Raw genomic sequence first — 24,852 nt, forward strand, 5'->3', positions numbered from 1 at the left:
GAAAATAAGACCAAGATCTACACACTTTCATCAGTTTTTATAGTATTCTGTGCGTGTACATGTGTATAAAATCAATATGTAAAATCTATTCAAACTGGCTTACATTTGAGAGTGCTGCGGCTTTTTGTTTCTGTTTTTTTCATTTCAGGCCAAGGGAATATACAGTTTGAAGGAAGCACTAGGTGTGTACTGATTTTTTTTTTTTAACAAGCGTCAGATGTTGCAGATAGTTCCTGTTGATTCTACATCATTGCTTTCATTGATTTTCTTCAACACTTAGCTTATTACAAGGGATTTCCAATTAAATTTTAATTTAATTTTTCTAATTAAAATATATTAGCTCCCTGACCCCACTGCCAGCCTAGGGTACCTTTCCTAACGCTGGCTTGCTGAGTTGCAGTTGAGTCATACCTGCCGTTTTGAAACTTCCCGTAAATGCCTTTGCTTCTGGCTGTTTTCTGGAACTTTCCTCTGAGGACCTCCAATTCTACTCCTATTTTCATCCTGCCTCCCACTTTGCATGTTAACTGGTTCAGCTTCCCTCATTGCATCCGGAACTCTCCTGATCCTCGTTCGTCCTCTCTTCATTCCTCCCTGTCTGGAGGAATATACACTCACACTTCTTTCAGGTTCAGTTCTCACTGGTGCTTCTTACCCCATCTATTCCTGCCCACTGAGAAACTCTCCATCTCTGATTCCTCTCCCCCTCCAAGGCACTCAGGATGTACCCAGTAAATGCTTGTTGAATAAACCCGTAGCCTGTGATCCAGTTCAGGTACAGCCTGCTTAGTTTTTTAGGCTCATTTGGCCTGTTCCTAATAGAGGCAGCCCAGGCCCTAAAACAAAGAGATGATAGTGATGGCAAGGGGTGAGGGCTCTGGTGGACAGCTGAATCTCCCTCCTCTCTGTACCCACTCCCTTAAGGAGTACCCTATCACAGCATTTAATGTGCTGTATTATAATTTTATGATGTGTTTAAGTTTTCCTCCCCATTAGACCGTGAATTTCCTCTAGGGCATAGAGGTTGTCTTATTAGTTTTAGCTTCCCACGGGCCTCATATTATACAAGGGCCTGGCACTCATGTAAGTGGTCAGTAAATATTTAGTGAATAAACAAATTAAAAAACTGGTTGAATAATCACATCAGGCTAGCAGACCACTCTGCAAGCAGAGCTAGGAGGTGATGAGGTTTAGCTCAGGGCACATCCTATTCATCTCAGACCTCCAGTGCCTAGCAAGTGCTTATTTGTTGAGCACTTGAAACAGCTTTTGAGACAATGAAAGGGGATTCCATCTCCTCACCTCAGATTTGCAGCCAGTCAGATGTTAACTATATGATCCAGCAGGTGGTATCCCTTGAACATTCCTTTGCTGAATGTCACCAGAGAGCTGGGGCAATTCTATACCACAGGTAGAGAAGGAGGAGGAAGCAGGTCCATAAGGCTTTAGCTGGGGATAATCTGGTGTGAGCCAGCTCCACTTCAACTAGTACAGAACTAGTGTAGTGAGGTCATGTATATTTCTCTAAAACAAAGGCAATGAAGTGGAATTTGCACCCTGGATTGAAAATATGGAAAGAGCTACCAGTAGCAAGGAAGTCTCAGTCCCTAGCACATGTCAGATTAAAGGTAGGATCCGATGGGAGAGTGGGGCATGAAAGCAATGGGGTGATGGCAAGGGGTGAGGGCTCTGGTGGACAGCTGAGTCTCCCTTGTCTCTGTACCCACTCCCTTAAGGAGTATCCTATCACAGCATTTAATGTGCTGTATTATAATTTTATGATACCAGCTGCTTATAAGCTGAGGAAGACATTGCTGGATTCTCAGCCCTTCCTTAATTATGTGAGTAAGAAGAAAGGTATAAAATCAACTTCCTGCTATTCATTTGCATAGATCCAGTTAGGCCAGAATTAAAATGAAGGGCAAATGTTTCACATTGAGAAGTAACTTACTCTTTGGAAGAGCTGTCCTCTTAAGGAAATGGTTGTAGGCTAAGAGCATTGCCAGAATGTCCCTGCTTTGGAATAAAGACACTGGATGGTGGCACTGTATTTCTTGCTCTATCCAGGGTTTATTGACTTCATCTTCTCCCAAAGCTTTCCTGGAAAGGTTAGCAGCACTTGATCAGGGGTTTCCTCGCAAGATTTCAGCTCTAACTTCTTTGTGTGTCAGTTTTCTGGCAGGCAGAATTGGGTGTGGGTTCAAAAAGAAAAACAAATGTGGAGGCGTTTTTATATTTTGTATTTTAATGACATAATAGATTATGTGTTTTATTTTAATGACATAATAGATTATGTGTTTATGGGGCTTGAATGTGCTGTTTTGGTTGTCATCTTATCTTTCCTTGACTATTTAAAGATAATCTTTTCCAAAAGATTATGCTTTTACCACTGCCCATAATCAAAGTATTGGGAATTTAGTATTTGAGACTTTGGTTTTAGATTATCATGTGATTAGTTTGGTGCGACATGTAGTATGTCTTCAGGTATACACTTTATTTGGAAAAGGGCTCTGAAAGGAATTTCAGTTCAAAATACATTTATTGAGCACCTATAAGCTACAAATTCCTTGTCATTAAGGAAACGTACACAGACCACCCCCTACTCCAGCACAAGGCTAACTAGTGTATGTTTCCTCTTCAGACTTCTAGAGCCTTGTATGCTAATGAGCAGGATATGACAAATTAATTTTTTATGACAAAGTATGACAGGATATGACAAAATTTTCTTAATTATGTGGAAAATTTTTTAAAGAAATTTTCATAATTTCTTATGAAATTATGAAAATTAAGAAATTGAATTTCTTAACTCAATAAGAGTTAATTAAGAAATTGAATTTTTAGTACTGGTTAACAAATACTCAGGCAATGCCATTTAATAAGGCTGTTATTCTCAATTAGGGTGTGTATGTGTGTTATAAAATTGTATATTTGAAAAATGAAAAATTACCTATTTTCTTCTTAGTACAGACCAGGAAAAGTAAGGCTTGAGAAAAATTGTGGCTGGTGAGAGTTCAGGAATTACGTCCCTAAATTTTCTTTGCATGATAAGACCTGTTCCTTTATGTAGCAGAATCTCTGTGAGATATGAAATATTTGTTTTGTTTTCCTATGGAGACGTAATTGGCTTGTGAAAAATGTTTTTAAGAAAAGATAAACAATATTTTCATCTCTTAAATAATTGGCTTTATCCCCCAATACTGTCTCTGATCAAGTCATATCTTAGCTTCCCACTTAACAGTGACTCTTCAGATTATCAAGGACTATTAGAATATTGGGCTTATCCACCTTATATCATAAAATATGTTTTGTTCTTGAGGTGTCTAACTCCTTTTTCATGTTCCAAGAATCCCTTGAAGAGACCTTTAAAAGACCCTTTGCGGGCTTCCCTGGTGGCACAGTGGTTGAGAGTTCTCCTGCCGATGCAGGGGACACAGGTTCATGCCCCAGTCCGGGAAGATCCCACATGCCGCGGAGCGGCTGGGCCCGTGAGCCATGGCTGCTGAGCCTGCGCGTCCGGAGCCTGTGCTCCACAATGGGAGAGGCCACAACAGTGAGAGGCCCGCATACCGCAAAAAAAAAAAAAAAAAAAAAATAGTACAGACAGTTTGGCAGATTATCACAAAGCTGAAGATAATCTTACCAGATGGTCCAGCGATCATACTCCTCGGTATTTACCTAAATGAGTTGCAAACTGAAGTACATCCATACAATGGGATATTATTCAGCAATAAAAGAAAATGAGCTATCAAGCCATAAAAAGACATGGAGGAAACTTAAATGCATATTGCTAAATGAAATAAGCCCATTTGAAAAGGTTACATACTGTATGATTTCAAATATGACATTCTGGAAAAGAGAAAACTATAGAGATAATAAAAAGATCAGTAGTTAACAGGGGTTAAGGGTAGGGGATGGGAAATGAGTAGGTGGAGCACAGGAGATTTTTAGGGTAGTGAAACTATTCTGTATGATATAATGGTGGATGCATGACATTATGTATCTATCAAAACCTGTACAACATCATTAATCATTAGAGAAATGCAAATCAAAACTACAATGAGGTATCACCTCACACCGGTCAGAATGACCATCATCAAAAAATCTACAAACAGGGGCTTCCCTGGTGGCGCAGTGGTTGAGAATCTGCCTGCCAATGCAGGGAACACGGGTTCGAGCCCTGGTCTGGGAAGATCCCACATGCCGCGGAGCAACTGGGCCCGTGAGCCACAACTGCTGAGCCTGCGCGTCTGGAGCCTGTGCTCCGCAACAACAGAGGCCGCAATAGTGAGAGGCCTGCGCACCGCGATGAAGAGTGGCCCCCGCTTGCCACAACTAGAGAAAGCCCTCACACAGAAACGAAGACCCAACACAGCCAAAAATAAATAAATTTATTTTTAAAATCTACAAACAGTAAATGCTGGAGAGGGTGTGGAGAAAAGAGAACCCTCTTGCGCTGTTGGTGGGAATGCAAATTGATACAGCCACTGTGGAGAACAGTATAAAGGTTCCTTAAAAAACTAAAAATAGAACTATCATAGGACCCAGCAATCTCACTACTGGGCATATACCTTGAGAAAACCATAATTCAAAAAGAGTCATGTACCACAATGTTCATTGCAGCACTATTTACAATAGCCAGGACATGGAAGCAACATAAGTGTCCATCGGCAGATGAATGGATAAAGAAGATGTGGCACATATATACAATGGAATATTACTCAGCCATAAAAAGAAACGAAATTGAGTTATTTGTAGTGAGGTGGATGGACCTAGAGTCTGTCATGCAGAGTGAAGTAAGTCAGAAAGAGAAAAACATATACCATATGCTAACACATATGTATGGAATCAAAAAAAAAAATGGTTCTGATGAACCTAGGGGCAGGACAGGAATAAAGATGCAGACGTAGAGAATGGACGTGAGGACACGGGGAGGGGGAAGGGTAAGCTGGGATGAAGTGAGAGAGTGGCATAGACATATGTACACTACCAAATGTAAAGTAGATAGCTAGTGGGAAGTAGCTGCATAGCACAGGGAGATCAGCTTGGTGCTTTGTGACCACCTCGAGGGGTGGGATAGGGAGGGTGGGAGGGAGACGCAAGAGGGAGAGGGTATGGGGTTATATGTATATGTATAGCTGATTCACTTTGTTATACAGCAGAAATTAACACACCATTGTAAAGCAATTATACTCCAGTAAAGATGTTTAAAAAATAAAATAAAATCTAAAAATAAGATAAATAAATTAAAAGCCCACACATGGTAGTATAGTAGAGGTTGTTGAGACCTCATCCAGATCCTTTTTATCAGTCAGTTTCGATCTTCAGCTGACCAGAGTCATCCAGCCAAGAAATGCCTAAGAGCTTCTGGCCTCCCTCAAGGGCAGCTTGGCTGGCTGGTACAAAAGCCAGCCCTTCTACCTCAGATGGGACACTCGTGGTGCCATCCATATTCCAGCATTTCTCAGGGGATCAGGCAGATGCTGGACCTTGGCTGAACCCTCGTCTGCACCTGGCTTCTTCCTTGCTCTGTCTTCTGCCCTCATCGCCTTACACATTTCAACTGAAAGCCCTTTCTCCTGAACTCGCTTGTACAATCTGCTTCTGGGAAACCTGACCTAAGACAGTTAGTACCCAGAGAGGTCCTAGAAAGGATGGGATTCTGGTGTTGGGTCACTTGCTGGCCAAATGGCAGTGAGGACTCCATTGCTAGTGGTAGATGGAGTGTTGGAAGTGCTGGTCCCTGGCCTATGTAGCAGTTCAATTGCTAAGACATTCCCTGGTGGTGACCTGGGATCAGATACAGGCAGACAGGGATGCACCAGCTGGCGCAATGTCTCTAGCATTTGAGAGGTTTAGGGAAAATATTAACTATCAGGAACATGGAACTGGGTGGTTATTGCTAAGCACCACTGATGCATTGAAGAGAGTGAAGAAAGTGACAGCCTCAGATTAATCGCCAATTTAAAGCACAGTGTGAGAATCAGAGGGCCTCCTTTCCAGTGTTCAGCCCCTCATCGCCTACAGCAGAGGGCAGTACTTGAGAAAAGGATGAATTCTCAGCCTAGACAAGTCTGCTGCCTTATTATTTTGGGCCCCTAGTGCCAACAGATGAAGCAGGCAAGTCAGGCCCTGACAGGGAAGATATAGGACCCTAAAACTGGAGGATATCTGGGTACATGCCCTTGTTCCCCTGGGCTGGCAGAAGTGGCCCACTCCCCCTTGTTGAAAGATTGGCCCTTCTCCTCCCCGCAAGATTATGCAGAAGTCTCAGATGAGACATACAGTAAGTCCCCTACGTACAAACAATCAAGTTGCAAACTTTCAAAGATGCAAAAGTGCGTTTGCGTGTCCAGTCACGTTAGTTCGTGTGTCTGGCGTACATTGTCACATGCGTGCATCCTCTACAAGTGGTTGTGCTTTTGTGTACTTTACAGTACTGTGTACAGTACAGTAGTACGGTATCTTTATTTCAAGCCCAGGATGTCTGGAAGCAAGTGTAAAAGCAGCGGTGATGTAGTTGGTACTGCTAAGAAGCACCAAGCGATACCAATGGAAACGAAAGTGAAAATAATTGAGAGAGTGGAGCGACAAGAGGAAGAAGAAGTAACTGAAGAACGGAAGAGATTCACGACGCAGGAAATGGCAAGATTTTCTTTATCTGAGGAGGCACTGTTAGTTTTGGAGGCAAAGGGTCCGAATGTAGAATGGTACATGAAGATTGCAGCAACCATTCAGAATGCAATCCAGTGCTACCGTGTCACCTATGATGAGAAAAATAGAGCTACTACCCAGATATCACTGGACCTGTTTTTTCAAGAGGGTAGATGGAACTGAATCCAGCAAGGAACCAGAACCTGTGCCATCAACGTCAGGCATGACTGAAAGTGCAGCTCGCCCTCCGTCTCCTATTGCTGACGATCCTTCAGCTCTACCATCCCCCACCTCCTCTCCCCCATCCAGTCAGTAACTCTTCTTGCCTGCTCACTCAGTGCCAGCCCCTGTATGCCAGCTGTTGTGCTGTACTACTGTACTTTTCAAGGTACTGTACCGTAAGATTAAAAATGTTTTATTTTTTGTGTTTGTTTTTTATGTATTGTTTGTATGGAAAGTATTATAAACCTATTACAGTACAGTACTGTATAGCCGATTGTGTTAGTTGCGTACCTAGGCTAACTTTGTTGGACTTAAGAACAAATTGGACTTATGAACACGCTCTCAGAACGAAACTCGTTCGTATGTAGGGGACTTACTGTACAAGACAATGCTTGCCCTCCTCGGGATACATCCCCACCCCCTTCCCAATCCCCTTCTAGAACAATAACCAGCATCAAATTACAACATAATCTGACTAGGGAAGAGGCACATAGACCTATGGACACGAGCTCAAAATGTAAGGATCTTTGTGCTACACTTTAATGCCCCTCAGAGAACATCCATTGCAGAGAAGTTACCAAAGAACCAAGCTGACTAGATGACTTGGCCAGGAGGTGTCAGCCAGCTTCTTCCTTGGCAACCCAGTATGTGCACAATGGGCTCATACTTGGAGAAGCTTTGGCAGCAGAATGGGAGGCTGTGCACGGGCCTAGCAGCATGGGCTCCCTGCCGTCAAGACCAATCTAGATACTGCCACTGTTGACTGTCCAACCTGCCAGCACAGAGATCCATGCCGAGCCCTCAGCTGGATACTGTTCCTTGAAGAGAATAGTTGATTTCATCAGATCCTCCAAGCTGGAAAGTACAGTGATTCACCCTGAATGGGATTGACACCTGTGCCTTTCCTGCCTTCAGTGCCTCAGTCTGCAACACTGTCCAAGGATAGAACATTGTTTTGATTGGGGGACTCACTCTGTGGCAAAAGAGGAACAGCCATGGGCATGTGACTACAGGACCAACCCACTGGTCCTACCACATATTCAGAAGCTGCCGACCTGATAGAGCCATGGAGTAGCCTCTTGAAGGCAAGGGTGAGCAGCAGTTTGGACCTGAGACTGAGGGGTGGGGTGCTAACCTTAGGATGCAGGATATACCTTAAACCAATGGCCACTTTATGGCACCAGGACCCCAGTAAGCAGAAAATATGAATCTGGGAGCCAAAAGGTTGAATGAGTTGTGACCTTATTCATTATCACACTACTAGTGACCCACATAGGGAATCTGTCCTCCCATTCCTGCAACTTCAGCCTCAGTGGGTCTGGAGGTCTTGGTTCCCAAGGGGGACGTTTCCACCAGTGGACATAGTAAGTGTCCTACTTAACTTAGATCTATGTCTGCCACCTGCTGCTGCAGTTGCACTTGGGTTGTACCTTTAAGCCATCATCTCCCTCCCACTCATTCTATATCCCCTTCCCCTTCATCTGGCACTTCTGCTTGTGGCATGCATAGTGGGTGTCCCAGACTCTTGTCTAGCTATTGTTCTTTTGCTTGCCCATTTACAGTTACAGCAGGGCAGGGGAGTATGCACTGGGAGACGTCCCAGTGGATCACCGGATGCGTTCTTCTCTGCCTCTATTAGGTAGCAGCCTGACCACCTCATGATAATCAGGATCAATGACTTCCTCAAGCGTGACAACTGTTTCCTTTGCCCGGGGGGCTTTATATTTTAGTCTTATGGAAAAATTTTCATTAAATCTCTGATGAAATGGGCAAGGCTTTGGCTAAAACCAGCTAGACACATCAGAGGGCAGCTGGTTGCTGAGCTAGGTGATAGTTTCCCAGTTGTGAAGTTTCTTTGACCCCAGCTCCTAGCAGCCCTGAAAGTCTAAGATGGCAAGCTCGGACTGCTCTAGAAGCTGGCAGGGACTTTGACAACAAAAAATGCACTAAAAAAAAAAAAAAGTGCTATGAGAATATGTGGAATCTGAAAGCAATTAATTGAATGTTTAGGAGTAATTCCTTTCCTCTTGGCCAGAGACAGGTATGCAAAGGAAATGGACACTTCAAATATAGACCAGCCTAGACATCCAAGTTTACACTCTGGGGCACCAAGCAAAAGGTCCTAATCCAGCCTAGTACCTGTGGAAGCATCCTGGAGATCTCACCTGTCGTGAGCCCTGGAGAGCTACTGGGATGAATTAGGCAGAACATGAGCCCACTGGCTGACTCCTAGAAGGCAGAGAAAGAGCTCAGCAGCATAGCACACAGTTAAGGGCCAAAGCGCTGAGGGCTTACAGACTTCAGCTCCATCTTTCTGGATGAATTACTTAACTTCTTTGTGCTTAAATTCTTTTCATTAATTATTTTACAAAATGGAAACAATACTGTATAGTCTTGCTGTGAGAATTAGATGAAGTTCTTAGGCTGGTGCCTAGATTGCTGCTAGCATATTAAATAGCAACTAGTTACCCATGTCTGTTCCTCCAGGGAAGGGAAGGAAAGCCCCAGGGGCTTAACGCATTACTTCTCCATTCCCCCAACCCCAGGTGAAAATGATGTACTTTAGTTCATATAATAGAGATAGTTCTTTTAAAGGAAAAGGGGAACAAAGGAAACTCTAGTTTGAAAGAAAATAGAAATAGTTTGCCCCTTTGAAATCTATGGGCTAAGAGCTGTCTCTGAACTAGCAGGATCTACAGTTGTCCCTTTGTGCCACCTAGTGGACAGCAAGGGAAAACCCACAATTTTATCTTCAAAGTCTATAGTTTACCAGAAACATGTATTCTGAAGAGGATAATTTAAACTCACTAATGGGCTCACGTGTTAATAAATTTCATTTTTAAAATATATTTATTTATTTATTTATTTATTTATGGCTGCACTTGGGTCTTCGTTGCTGCACGCAGGCTTTCTCTAGTTGTGGTGGCTTCTCTTGTTGCGGAGCATGGGCTCTAGGTGCGTGGGCTTCAGTAGTTGTGGCACGTGGGCTCAGTAGTTGTGGCTCGTGGACTCTAGAGCACAGGCTCAATAGTTGTGGCGCATAGGCTTAGTTGTTCCGTGGCATGTGGGATCTTCCCGGACCAGGGCTAGAACCCGTGTCCCCTGCATTGGCAGGCAGATTCTTCACCACTGCGCCACCATGGAAGTCCCTAAATTTCATTTTTTAAACAAAAAAAGATCAGGATTTTAAACACTAGGTGCTAACTGAAACTAAATTCCCTAAATATTTTAGGATTTATGTGGTGTATGCTATGAAGATTATCCACTGAGGAAAAAGAGAATACACCCTGTCATCAACACGAATTTTCATGGCCCACCTTTCCTATTTTTCCTGTCCTTCTCCACCAACACTCTACGCTTATTCTCTACATGGACTGGGAATGCCCCAGAGACTCAGGGTATACCTTCCCAACACACTGCTGGACCTTGGGCTGGTACCAGGGTCATTCTGCTCATTTTCCAAGAATGCAACTATCACTCGAAGTTTTGCTGTAATCAAATTAACTATTTGTCAAGGGTCTGTATGTTCAGTTCGGTTTTTCTGCTGTGTGTGTGTGTGTGTGTGCACGTTTGTGTGTGCACTCTGCTTCCCGTTAAAGTCATTTTTTAACTTTATAATGTTTCCTCCCCCAGATGTTTATGAGGATGAAGAAAATGGCAGACAAATATCCCCAAAATGTGAGTAATAATAGCACACTTGGCGTTCCCAGAGCGGTTCTGAGAACTGCTCTTTAGTATTATCATAATTACTATTAACAATAATAATAATGAGTGTTATTTATTAAATTCCATTTTACTTTACAAACATTTTTGCTAATCATTACATCAACACTGCAAAATAGATATTATTATCCCCATTCTAGAAACAAGGAAACTGATGCTCAGAGAGGTTAAGTGGCTTACCCAAGATCACACAGCCAGTGAGTGAGACACAAAGTCAAAACTGCACTCAGGTCTGACTGACTCCAAAGCTCCTGCTCCTACCCCAGGCAATGGGCCTCTCATTCACTCAGGTGCCTGTGACCTGCCAGACCCAGAATCTGGGGTCCCCTCAGTGCTGCCACCTCCATAAACCTAAGACTTAGTACCTAAGATTTTAGTACCACAGAGCCCATGGCCAGTGAATCCAGGAGGCAGGGATTAAATATGGAAATGACAAAGATACAGCAAAAGACTGCCGTGAGCTGCACTTTCCTCCCCTGCACAACTGGGGGGCTTTGACTGAGGGATGTTCTCCAAGACTTGCGGGTTCTAAGAATTCTGGGTTTCTTCCAGGAGCCACGAGGGATACTGGGTGAACAGGGTATTGTCTCTGCTGCCAAGAGCCCGGGGCCCATGGGGGAGACACACGAGGGCTCACCCAGGGCAGATGCAGTTTGCCTCAGAAGAAACTCTCCCTCGAAGGGTCCTGTGAGGAGACTGTGGGTGACCCCGCCGCCTCCCACAGCCCCTCTCCTCCTCTGTCTCCAGGATAGAATAGAACAGAATAAAAGAACAGAACAAACGAATAGACTAGAAAGAACAGAATAGATGAGGACATCACACACCGTAAGCACAATATGGTTCCACAAACGTTGGTTTTAATTCTGTGAATGTATTTCTGTGTGTACACTGCGTTGGGATGTAAAATTTGCCCATCCCTGGGTCACACTCTAAGGAGTATGGAAAACCCTGCCCTAGACTAAACTGGAGGCCTGTGGGGCCCCAGGCGGCCCCCACCCTCACCTGTGGTACCAGGAGCCGAGGAGCCCATGTGCACCGCCGGCCCCAGCAGGGAGGTGGCGTCTGGGTCTTGACTGTGCTCGGAGGATTGGTCCTCTTGCCAGCCCAGGCAAATCCATACCTGGAGGCAGGGGATGATGGCCTGGATGACCCTGAAATAATGCAGTCAACGCGTGGCCAAATGTGCGAGGGCCCCTCTGTGCCAGCCCTGTGCCCGGCTGAGGCCCTCGCACACTCCCCAGCCCTCAGGGTCCACAGGAGAGAGGGGAAAGCAGCCCTGGCACCAGCTCATCATTTCACTTACCTCGAGGAATGTCTGGACCTCATCCTCACGTCTTTCAGTTCCCAGGTTGCCGCCCAGCCCCGCTACCACCCCGGGCTCCTCCCAGCGGGCGGCTCTGGGGCCCCTGGCACCCGGCATTGCCTGGGGCACTGAGGCCACGGCCCCTGCAGACGCAGCTCTTCTATCCACGCAGGGGCTGGTCAAGGACGCGACCGCTCCTGCTCTGTTCCTCCCTAAGAGCTTTCCAGCAAGACCGCCATCCCTCCGTCCTCACTGTCTGCTCCTGGTCCAAGGGGACCCACGCGGGATGGCCGCCCTAAAGAGGCGTCTCTGGGGGTTACCGCGGGTGCCCCGCAGTTACACCTGGAGGAGGGCGGTGGGAAGCGCCTCCCAGAGCCACTTTCGCCTCCGCGCTCCCTCCGCTCGCCCCACCACGTCCCGGGAGCAGGAGTTAAACCAGGCTTTGCCCCTGCGACGTCCCGCGGCGTCTCTGGAGGCCTCCAGGAAGCGGCTGCCCGGCGGCTCCCTGTCGTGCTCGCACAGCCCTCACGGCCCTGCTCCGGGGAGTACCCCATGCCCCGAGCGCAGCTGGGGGGGCCTCTGGGCGGCAGGTCGGGAGCTCCCTCTTGCTGGATGCCTGCTCCCGGAGATACTGTGCCCCCCAACCCCAACTGCAGGCTACTTCCGCTTGCACCTGCGCCCCCACAAGGCCCCTCCCCCTGAATTCTCACCGAAACTGAAACTCTCCTGTGCTCAGATTCCTGCGGGATGGACTGGACTCAGCTGACGCTCAACCTGGGGCTCCCTCAGATCAAGATCTTTCTGCAGATGCTCGCCTCCCTAAGCTGACTTGGGAGAATTGTGGGGACAGAGATCCCGTCTTTAGAGTAGTAATGTGTAGGGAATTCCCCGGCGGTCCAGTGGTTAGGACTCCACGCTCTCACTGCGAGGGCCTGGGTTCAATCTCTGGGTTCAGTCTCTGGTCGGGGAACTAAGATCCCACAAGCTGATTGGCACGGCACCAAAAAAAAAAAAAAAAAAGTATAAATGTGTAGATTTCGACTGCAGTGTTTACAGGCCAAGGGCTAAGGTCCTTACAGTTGTGTGAGGCTTAACTTTTGACAAATGCCTGACATCCCAGCAGACATACAGCAGGCTCAGTATTTGGTGGGATTTTCTGTTCCTCCCCAGTGTCTTTAACAGCCCTGGCACAGAACAGGTGCACAATGGTGTGGCTAATTGGTAAGTTAATCATTCAGTGGCAAGAGAGGCAGGATGTACTTCCTCTCCCTCTGATTTTCCCACGGGGAGAGCAGTGACTTTTGGCAGAGGCTGCCAAGGAAATGGGAAATGGGCAGTAATCAGGGGAGAGAAGGAGGGAAGGAAGAAAGGAGGGCGGGAAGGAGGGAAGGCAGGAAGGTCGTCAAGCACAAAAAGACAATGACTTTTCTTGGAGGACAAGGAGGTAGGACTGTGAACACCATGTGGACATGTCTTCTCACAGTTACAGAATTTTGAGCTGGAAAAGGGAACCTGGAGATCACAGGGCCCCTCCTCCCGGCCCAGGTGAAGCAGTGCAGTCCTGGGAGAGGAGGGAGAGATGGCGAGAATGGGTTCCTGGAGACCGGTACTGCCCATTCCATCCTGCCATAGGCTGCGTGGCCTGTCCTCCCATGCCCTCTTCCCCACGGCCAGCCAAATTCTTCCTTTTCTTTCCCCAAGGTTGCTCCAGCAGGGAGTTTATCTCCATGGAAACCTTTGACAATTGTGAAGGTGCAGAAGATACGGAAAAGGAGAGCAGTGCTCTGAGTGTAAATTTCTTTCCTTCTTACCTCTTTCATATTTTCCCTCATTCCTGTTCATCAGCTTCTCCTGCCCCCTCTTCCTCTCCTCCTTCCCTCTCCCTCCTTTACATGATTCTCACCCATTAAGGACTCGGTCTAATCCAGGAAGCTGAGGTCACTGGATCTGCAAAGTGGCTCAGACCCCCAGCCCAGCAGGCCCCGCATCCCTGGCTCCTTAGCGATCCCCTGGTTTCTGGCCAAAATTAGGGTCTCTTGCTGAGGACCTGCGTGGCCCCATAGGAAAGCTGGGGCGGCCCCGCCCTGCCAGCGGGAATCGCCGTGTGGACCGGACCCGCCCCCCACCCAACCGCAACATTACACCCCTGTCTCTTCCCTTCCAGCTGTCGGGGCTTTGCCACTTGGACGACAGTTATGAAACCTCCAAGTCTGTTCAGGAAACGGGAGAAAGCATCCAGGGAGAGAAAGAGGGCGGCGAAGAGGACACGTGAGTGTGAAACGGAAAGAAAAGTAAGCGAACTTGTTAGCCACTGCTCCTCTGACTTTCTTCTTGGAATTTCAGGGCCACAAACAAAACTGAGGAGAGCCCTGGGATGTCCGCTGGCTTGCTCGACCCCAGTGGGGAGACCGGTTTTCGAGCAGAGGCAGTGCGGGCGCGGGAAGGGGGCCTGAGGCCGCCCTCCGCAGAGAACTGACACTCGTCCCAGACAACCCAGCCTCCCCGGCCTCCTGCATTCCCAGGAGCCGCTGCTGTGGATGCAGAGGCCAGCCCGCCCTTAAGCAGAAGCAGCAAAGGGGCCTTCGAACCTGGGGATCCGCTGCCCTGCCCGGGGGCAACAGGACCATCTTGCCGGAGCTTAAGGAGCGGTCGCCATCCGCCCGCGGAGCCCACCCCTCCTGGTGCAGCGCCGCTCGCGCAGGGACTCGGCACAGACCCCGTGGAGAATCTGCAGGTGCTGACGCACTCCTGCGCAGGGACTTGGCGCAGAGCCCGTGGAGAACCTTGCGCCATTAGAGGCACGCCTGCGCGAGCGCAGCCGGCTTGGTTGTGGACCCCGCGGAGAACCTCGAGCTGCTCGGCACACGCGCCTTTTGGAGGTTAGCATAATCCAGTGTTGGAGAGCTGAGCGCAGGGTTTCTCAATGTCGGCACTTTTGACTTTGCAGGCTGGATACTTCGTTGTTGGTACTTCTTGTGCCTTGTAGGATGTTTGGGAGCATCTCTGGCCTCTGCCCACTAGATGCCTGTAACACCCCCCCACCCACTCACCCAAATTATGACAATCAAAAATGCCTTCAGACATTGCCAAATTTCTGCTGGGGTGGAAGTGGGGAGCTAGGTTGAGCACCTCAGATCAGAGCTGCTCAGACTCCACGTGGCAGCCCTGTGTTCACCTCCCTTAATCCCCACAGGAATGTTAATGTGATACTTTTGTTACTTTGTTCCAGGATTGTTTCCTTTTAGCGAGGGTTGGTTACAGGTTAACTTCTTACGTTTAGACTCGTTAGTTTTTAGTTTCAGTTATCTTCGGTTATTTATTTTTAGTTTTATTAGTTAATTTTCATTTGTTTTTAGTTTTCTGGTTATTTAATCTTATAGCTTTAAAGTTAGCTGTTTATAATTATTTTGTCTTTAAAGTTACTTAGTTTTTGAGTTATTTATTTTCAGTTATTTATAGTTACTTTGTTTTAATAGTTATATATTTCCAAATTAGCTTTAGAATTATTCATTTTTAATTATCTGTCTTTTCAGTTGTTAATATCTGAGTTATTTATTTTCATGGTTATTCTATTATTAGTTATTGGCATTTTTGAATTATTTATTTTACAGTTACTTATTTGAATAGTAAAAACTCACTGGAAGTTTTTGAATTCCTTTATTTTCAGAATAAAATAGCTGTCTTTATTTTGGGGTTTTTCCGCTAGTTATTTGGTTTTAGAGTTACTTATATTCACAGTAATTTATTTTCACTTATTTTAGATTCTGTGTTATTTTTACATTCATTTATTATTTGGGTTTTTTATTTTTTAGTTATTTGGTTTGAAATTATTTTATTTTCAGTTGTTGCATTTTTGAACATTATATTTTGAATTTTTTAGTTTCAGAATTTTTGAGCTAGTTTCTGAGTTATTTTCAGAGTTACTTATTCTCAGTTATTTCTTTTCAGTTTTGTCTTTGTCATTCAATTTTTTTTCTATTCACTATTTTTAGTTATTTTATTTTCAGGTTTATTTTCAGAATTATTAAGTTTTATAATTATTTAGTTCATCAGTCAGGATCCAATCAAGAGAGACACTATACTAGTTATTTTAACAGAAAGGATTTACTATAAGGAAGTGCTATCCAGCTATTGGAGATTTTAATGGGAAAAAAAGTGATAATGAGATATCATGAAGATTCTAAGTATAAGAAGCAGCTACCAGCCCAAGGGCAGAGGGAACAAGGGAAGAGGTTGGGAGCCCCACATGGCTGAGGGTAGCCCTCTGGTGTGTGGGGGGGTGGCATTCCCCAGGTGCCCCCAGGAACTTGAAGGCGGGCCTGGGAACTGGATGCAGAACTCTGCTGCCAGCTGGTGCTAGAGGAAGGGGCGTGATGAGGCTGCTTATGGAAGTGTTGGGAAAATGGTAAACTGCAGCTTCCGGAACCGACTGGGGCTCTCAGGGTGAAGGCCAGTTGCTACGGCAATACTGAAGGGAACCCAGGCACACAGGGAGGAGCAAAGCCCTCGCTGGCAAAGGAGGCGAATGGCCCCAACCACAAAGCAGAGAGCAGAGGGTGGGCGGGGAGCTGAGCGATCATGGCTAATAACCAGCACCCTGAGCTCTGGAGTTGTTTATTTTTAGAGGTAGTTTTGGATTTAGTTGTTTTTGGAATTGTTAGGGTGCTTTGATTTTAACTTTTCACTGGATGAGGGATCTGGCTGAGTTTTCAGTCCCCTGATTCATTCCTGGAATGGAGTGGGTCAGCAGGCACCTGGGGAGTGTCTCCCATGAGACTCGGTAATATCACTGTAGAATTCAAGAAAACCAAAATAGTGTGTCCATAAAGAAGGCCTTTGACTGGGTGGCCAAAAAGGGAAGAGACTGAGGAGTAGACCATCAGGGAGGGGCTTCTTGGCACGATTATCCAGCAGAGTGTTTGAAATTTTTCAGAAAGTTGAACTATGTGGTGGGTCCACGGTCTCATGCCCCCTTTCCTAACAGCAAAGTATCTGTCTTATGGTAGAGTGTGTTTCAAATTGGTAGGATACAATACTTACTATTTGCACACGCAAATAAAGTTCTTCCCAAATCTATAGGAAATCTTACTTCCTTCTACCTGCATTATTTTCCAACCCACCTTGTTCCATTTTGACCATAAGAATATTTATTTATGTATGTATGTATTCCCTCCTTTTATTCAACACCTATTTCCTGAGCACCCCCATCCTGAGGAAGGTGCCAGCATCGGGAGAGACCAAGGAGGTTTGAAGATGAGTGAGAGGTTCCTCAGTCCAGTTGCGGGAGACAGATGTGGAAACAGATCATCGCAACACGGTGTGACACATACTGTGGGAGCACACAACGCTGCTGCTGTGTGATGAGTCTGGTTATGGAAGTGTTGGGAAAATGGTAAACTGCAGCTCCTGGAACTGAAGTACAGTTTTGAAAATTTTAGACTTCTTAAAAACCAGGGAAAAAAGAAAAAACAGAGGGTGGCTCTTCTATGAATGACATTTGTATCATCATTTTGTTTGGGTAAATGGAAAAGAATCCAAAACCATCAGATAAACCCCCCAGCCTTCTTTTACTAGTCGTTCAATTCGTCATGTCACCTGTTGCCCACTAGAGGGACTCATTTCAACACGTTGCTGAGGAGTGGGACTGCTGTAGCCCCAGGTGAAAGTGGTCTGGCCCAGGATCTGTAAAATCTGGCAGAGTCTGAGTCCACACTAAACACCAGCCATGCACTATGAAATGATAAGAAAAGTTAGAGATCCTCTAAACCAGCACTTCCCAGAGTATATTTTGCAGCATAGGCAGAAGAGTGTAAGAATTCAATGAGTTAATCCCACAATGAAAAAGAAGTATCTAAAAATAAATACACTTTAAAAATACTACACAGGGAGGGGAGACCTTCAAGATGGCGGAGGAGTAAGATGTGGAGATCCCCTTCCTCCCCACAAATACATCAAAAATACATCTACATGTGGAACAACTCCTACAGAACGCCTACTGAATGCTGGCAGAAGACCTCAGACTTTCCAAATGTAAGCAAGTCCCCACGTACCTGAGTAAGGAAAAAGAAAAAACAGAGACAAAAGAATAGGGATGGGAACTGTGAAGGAGGAAAAGTTTTCACACACTAGGAAGCCGCTTCACTGGCAGAGACTGGGGGTGGGCAGGGGGGAAGCTTCAGAGCCACGGAGAAGAGCGCAGCAACAGGGGTGCAGACGGCAAAGCGGAGAGATTTCCACACAGAGGATTGGTGCCAACCAGCACTCACCAGCCTGAGACGCTGGAAGCTGAGGCTTGGGCTTCCGAGATCAGATCACAGGGAGAGGACTAGGGTTGGCTACATGAACACAGCCTGAAGGGGGCTAGTGCGCCACAATTAGATGGGAGGGAGTCCGGGAAAAAGTCTGGAACTGCCTAAGAGGCAAGAGACCATTGTTTCGGGGTGCGCGAGGAGAGGGGATTCAGAACACTGCCTAAATGAGCTCCGTAGACGGGCGCAAGCCGTGGCTATCAGCGCGGACAGCACAGCTGGGCATGAAACGCTAACACTGCTGCTGCAGCCACCAATAATCCTGTGTGCAAGCACAGGTCACTATCCACATGCCTCCTCCCGGGAGCCTGTGCAGCCTGCCACTGCCAGGGTCTCATGATCTAGGGACAACTTCCCTGGGAGAACACATGGCACACCTCAGGCTGGTGCAACATCACATTGGCCTCTGCTGCCGCAGGCTCGCCCCACATTCCAATTACAACCACTGTATGCATCCCTCCCCAACCCCCCGGCCTCAGTGAGCCAGAGCCCCCAAATCAGCCACTGCTTTAACTCCGTCCTCTCTGGGCAGGAACAGAAACCTGAGGGTGACCTACACGCAGAGGTGGGGCCAAATCCAAAGCTGAACCCCAGAAGCTGTGCGAACAAAGAAGAGAAAGGGAAATTTCTCCCAGCAGCCTCAGGAGCAGCAGATAAAATCCCCACAATCAACTTGAGGTACCCTGCATCTATGGAATACCTGAATAGACAACAAATCATCCCAAAATTGAGGTGGTGGACTTTGGAAGCAACTGTAGACTTGGGGTTTGCTTTCTGCGAATGACTTGTTTCTGATTTTTATGTTTACCTTAGTATAGTTTTTAACACTTGTTATCACTGGTGGATTTATTTATTGGTTTAGTTGCTCCCTTTTTTTTCTATTACTTTTTTATTTCTTTAATTTTAATAATTTTTAAATTTTAATAATTTTTTAATTAAAAAATTTTTTTTCTTTCTTTTTTTCCCTCCCTTTTCTTCTGAGCCAAGTGGCTGACAGGGTCTTGGTGCTCCAGCCTGATGTCAGGCCTGAGCCTCTGAGGTGGGAGAGCCGAGTTCAGGACATTGGACCACCAGAGCCCTCCCGGCTCCATGTAATATCAATTGGCAAGAGCTCTCCCAGAGACCTCTGTCTCAACGCTAAGACCCAGCTCCACCCAACAGCCAGCAAGCTACAATGCTGGACACCCCATGCCAAACAACTAGCAAGACCCATTAGCAGAGAGGCTGCCTAAAATCATACTAAGTTCAGAGACACCCCAAAACACACAGCCAGACGCAGCCCCACCCACCAGAAAGACAAGGTCCAGCGTAATCCACCAGAACAGAGACACCAGTACCCTCCACCAGGAAGCCTACACAAGCCACTGAACCAACCTTACCCACTGCGGACAGATACCAAAAACAACAGGAACTACGAACCTGCAGCCTATGAAAAGGAGACCACAAACACAGTAAGTTAAGAAAAATGGGAAGACAGAGAACTATGCAGCAGACGAAGGAGCAAGGTAAAAACCCACCAGACCAAACAAATGAAGAGGAAATAGGCAGTCTACCTGAAAAAGAATTCAGAGTAATGATAGTAAAGGTGATCCAAAATCTTGGAAATAGAATGGAGAAAATACAAGAAATGTTTAACAAGGACCTAGAAGAACTAAAGAGCAAACAAACAATGATGAACAACACAATAAATGAAATTAAAAATCCTCTAGAAGGAATCAATAGCAGAATAAGTGAGGCAGAAGAATGGATAAGTGACCTGGAAGATGAAGTAGTGGAAATGACTACAATAGAGCAGAATAAAGAAAAAAGAATGAAAAGAATTGAAGACAGTCTCAGAGACCTCTGGGACAACATTCAATGCACCAACATTCAAATTATAGGGGTCCCAGAAGAAGAGGAAAAGAAACGGTCTGAGAAAATATTTGAAGAGATTATAGTTGAAAACTTCCCTAACATTGGAAAGGAAATAGTCAATCAAGTCCAGGAAGCACAGGGAGTCCCATACAGGATAAATCCAAGGACAGACACATCAAGACACATATTAATCAAACTATCAAGAATTAAATATAAAGAAAAAATATTAAAAGCAGCAAAGGAAAAACAACAAATAACATACAAGGGAATCCCCATAAGGTTAACAGCTGATCTTACAGCAAAAACTCTGCAAGCCAGAAGGGAGTGGCAGGACATATTTAAAGTGATGAAAGGGAAAAAAATCTACAACCAAGATTATTCTACCCAGCAACGATCTCATTCAGATTTGATGGAGAAATTAAAACCTTTACAGACAAGCAAAAGCTAAGAGAATTCAGCACCATCAAACCAGTTTTACAACAAATGCTAAAGGAACTTCTCTAGGCAGGAAACACAAGAGAAGGAAAAGACCTACAAAAACAAACCCAAAACAATTAAGAAATGGTAATAGGAACATACATATCAATAATTACTTTAAATGTGAATGGATTAAATGCTCCAACCAAAAGACATAGACTGGCTGAATGGATACAAAAACAAGACCTGTAAGTATGCTGTCTACAAGAGACCCACTTCAAACCTAGGGACACATACAGACTGAAAGTGAGGGGATGGAAAAAGATATTCCATGCAAATGGAAATCAAAAGAAAGCTGGAGTAGCATTTCTCGTATCAGATAAAACAGACTTTAAAATAAAGACTAGGGCTTCCCTGGTGGCGCAGTGGTTGAGAGTCCACCTGCCGATGCAGGGGACATGGGTTTGTGCCCCGGTCCAGGAAGATCCCACATGCCATGGAGTGGCTGGGCCTGTGAGCCACGGCCACTGAGCCTGCGCATCCAGAGCCTGTGCTCCGCAACAGGAGAGGCCACAACAGTGAGAGGTTCGCGTACCGCAAAAAAAAAAAAAAAGATTAAAATAAAGACTGTTTTCGAGAGACAAAGAAGGGCACTACATAATGATCAAGGGATCAATCCAAGAAGAAAATATAAAAATTGTAAATATTTATGCACCCAACATAGGAGCACTTCAGTACATAAGGCAAATGCTAACACCCATAAAAGGGTAAATTGACAGTAACACAACCATAGTAGGGGACTTTAACACCCCACTTTCACCAATGGACAGATTATCCAAAATGAAAATAAATAAGGAAACACAAGCTTTAAATGATACATTAAATGAGATGGACTTAATTGATATTTATAGGATATTCCATCCAAAAACAACAGAATACACTTTCTTCTCAAGTGCTTATGGAACATTCTCCAGGATAGATCATATCTTGGGTCACAAATCAAGCCTTGGTAAATTTTAAAAAATTGAAATTGTATCAAGTATCTTTTCAAACCACAACACTATGAGACTAGATATCAATTACAGGAAAAAAACTGTAAAAAATACAAACACATGAGGCTAAACAATATGCCAGTAAATAACCAAGAGATCACTGAAGAAATCAAAGAGGGAATCAAAAAAATACCTAGAAACAAATGACAATGAAAACACAATGATCCAAAACCTATGGGATGCAACAAAAGCAGTTCTAAGAGGGAAGTTTATAGCAATACAATCCTACCTCAAAAACAAGAAAAATCTCAAGTAAACAACCTAACCTTACACCTAAAGCAATTAGAGAAAAAAGAACAAACCCCCCCCAAAGTTAGCAGAAAGAAAGAAATCATAAAGATCAGATCAGAAATAAATGAAAAAGAAATGAAGGAAACAGTAGCAAAGATCAGTAAAAGTAAAAGCTGGTTCCTTGAGAAGATAAACAATATTGACAAACCCCTAGCCAGACTCATCAAGAAAAAAAGGGAGAAAACTCAAATCGACAGAATTAGAAATGAAAAAGGAGAAATAACAACTGACCTTGCAGAAATACAAAAGATCATGAGAGATTACTACAAGCAACTCTATCAATAAAATGGACAACCTGGAAGAAATGGACAAATTCTTAGAAAAGCACAACCTTCTGAAACTGAACCAGGACGAAAAAGAAAACATAAACAGACCAATCACAAGCACTGAAATTGACACTGTGATTAAAAATCTTCCAACAAACAAAAGCCCAGGACCAGATGGCTTCACAGGTGAATTCTATTAAACATTTAGAGAAGAGCTAACACCTATCCTTCTCAAACTCTTCCAAAACATAGCAGAGGGAGGAACACTCCCAAAGTCATTCTATGAGGCCACCATCACCCTGATACCAAAACCAGACAAAGATGTCACCAAAAAAAGAAAACTACAGGCCAATATCACTGATGAACATAGATGAAAAATCCTCAACAAAATACTAGCAAACAGAATCCAGCAGAACATTAAAAGGATCATACACCATGATCAAGTGGGGTTTATCCCAGGAATGGAAGAATTCTTCAATATATGCAAATCAATGTGATACACCGTATTAACAAATGGAAGGATAAAAGCCATATGATAATAAATGCAGAAAAAGCTTTGGACAAAATTCAACACCCGTTTATGATAAAACCCCTCCAGAAAATAGGCATAAAGGGAACTTACCTCAACATGATAAAGGCCATATATGACAAACCCACAGCCAGCATTGTCCTCAATGGTAAAAAAATGAAACCATTTTCACTAAGATCAGGAACAAGACAAGGTTGCCCACTCTCACCACTATTATTCAACATAGTTTTGGAAGTTTTAGCCACAGCAATCAGAGAAGAAAAAGAAATAAAAGGAATCCAAATCAGAAAAGAAGAAGTAAAGCTGTCACTGTTTGCAGATGACATGATACTATACGTAGAGAATCCTAAAGATGCTACCAGAAAACTACTAGAGCTAATCAATGAATTTGGTAAAGTTGCAGGATACAAAATTAATGCACAGAAATCTCTTGCATTCCTATGCACTAATGATGAAAAATCTGAAAGTGAAATTAAGAAAACACTCCCATTTACCACTGCAACAAAAAGAATAAAATATCTAGGAATAAACCTACCTAAAGAGACAGAAGACCTGTATGCAGAAAATTTTAAGACACTGATGAAAGAAATTAAAGATGATACAAACAGATGGAGAGATATACCATGTTCTTGGATTGGAAGAATCAACATTGTGAAAATGACTATACTACCCAAAGCAATCTACACATTCAATGCAATCCGTATCAAACTACCACTGGCATTTTTCACAGAACTAGAACAAAAAATCTCACAATTTGTATGGAAACGCAAAATAGCCAAAGCAATCTTGAGAAAGAAAAACAGAGCTGGATGAATCAGGCTCTCTGACTTCAGACTATACTACAAAGCTACAGTAATCAAGACAGTATGGTACTGGCACAAAAACAGAAATATAGATCAATGGAACAGGATAGAAAGCCCAGAGATAAATCCACACACATATGGTCACCTTATCTTTGATAAAGGAGGCAAGAATATACAGTGGAGAAAAGATAGCCTCTTCAATAAGTGGTGCTGGGAAAACTGGACAGCTACATGTAATAGAATGAAATTAGAACACTTCCTAGCACGATACACGAAAATAAAATGGATTCAAGACCTTAATGTAAGGCCAGACACTATAAAACTCTTAGAGGAAAACGTAGGAAGAGCACTCTTTGACATAAATCACAGCAAGATCCTTTTTGACCCACCTCCTAGTGAAATGGAAATAAAAACAAAAATAAACAAATTGGACCTATGAAACTTGAAAGCTTTTGCACAGCAAAGGAAACCATAAGACGAAAAGACAACCCTCAGAATGGGAGAAAATATTTGCAAATGAAGCAACTGACAAAGGATTAATCTCCAAAATATACAAGCAGCTCATGCAGCTCAATATCAAAAAAACAAACCACCCGATCCAAAAATGGGCAGACGACCTAAATAGACATTTCTCCAAAGAAGAAAGAAGATATACAGATTGCCAACAACACATGAAAACATGCTCAACATTACTAATCATTAGAGAAATGCAAATCAAAACTACAGCGAGGTACCACCTCACACCGGTCAGAATGGCCATCATGAAAAAATCTACAAACAATAAATGCTGGGGACGGTGTGAAGAAAAGGAATCCCTCTTGCACTGTTGGTGGGAAAGTAAACTGATACAACCACTATGGAGAACAGCATGTAGGTTCCTTAAAAAACTAAAAATAGAACTACCATATGACCCAGCAATTCCACTCCTGGGCATGTACCCTGAGAAATCATAGTTCAAAAAGAGACATGTACCGCAATGTTCATTGCAGCACTATTTACAATAGCCAGGACGTGGAAGTGTCCATCGACAGATGAATGGATAAAGAAGATGTGGCACAATATTACTCAGCCATAAAAAGAAACGAAATTGAGTTATTTTTAGTGGGGTGGATGGACCTAGAATCTGTCATACAGAGTGAAGTAAGTCAGAAAGAAAAACAAATACCATACGGTAACACATATATATAGAATCTGGAAAAAAAATGGTTCTGATGAACCTAGGGGCAGGACAGGAATAAAGATGCAGATGTAGAGAATGGACTTGAGGACACAGGGAGGGGGAAGGGTAAGCTGGGACGAACTGAGAGAGTGGCATGGACATATATACACCACCAAATGTAAAATAGCTTGCTAGTGGGAAGCAGCTGCATAGTACAGGGAGATCAGCTTGGTGCTTTGTGACCACCTAGAGGGGTGGAATAGGGAGGGTGGGA

The 24,852-nt window shown here is 44.4% G+C and overlaps 1 protein-coding gene across 1 annotated transcript in view; it reads left to right on the forward strand.

Annotated features, from left to right (window-relative positions):
• Positions 1-15,583, forward strand: part of MCF2L2 (MCF.2 cell line derived transforming sequence-like 2) — a 217,629-nt gene extending 202,046 nt beyond the window's left edge. The window contains exons 26-30 of the mRNA XM_027122468.1: positions 149-182; positions 1,531-1,628; positions 13,601-13,689; positions 14,064-14,167; positions 14,243-15,583. Of these exons, the coding sequence (XP_026978269.1) occupies positions 149-182; positions 1,531-1,628; positions 13,601-13,689; positions 14,064-14,167; positions 14,243-14,375 (458 nt within the window). The 3' untranslated portion in view covers positions 14,376-15,583. The remainder of the gene's footprint in view (positions 1-148; positions 183-1,530; positions 1,629-13,600; positions 13,690-14,063; positions 14,168-14,242) is intronic.
• The last annotated feature ends 9,269 nt before the right edge of the window (positions 15,584-24,852 follow it).

This window comes from Aethalodelphis obliquidens, unplaced genomic scaffold (assembly GCF_003676395.1).
Source record: "Aethalodelphis obliquidens isolate GAN/ISIS:26980383/991018 unplaced genomic scaffold, ASM367639v1 scaffold1, whole genome shotgun sequence".
NCBI lineage: Eukaryota > Metazoa > Chordata > Mammalia > Artiodactyla > Delphinidae > Aethalodelphis > Aethalodelphis obliquidens.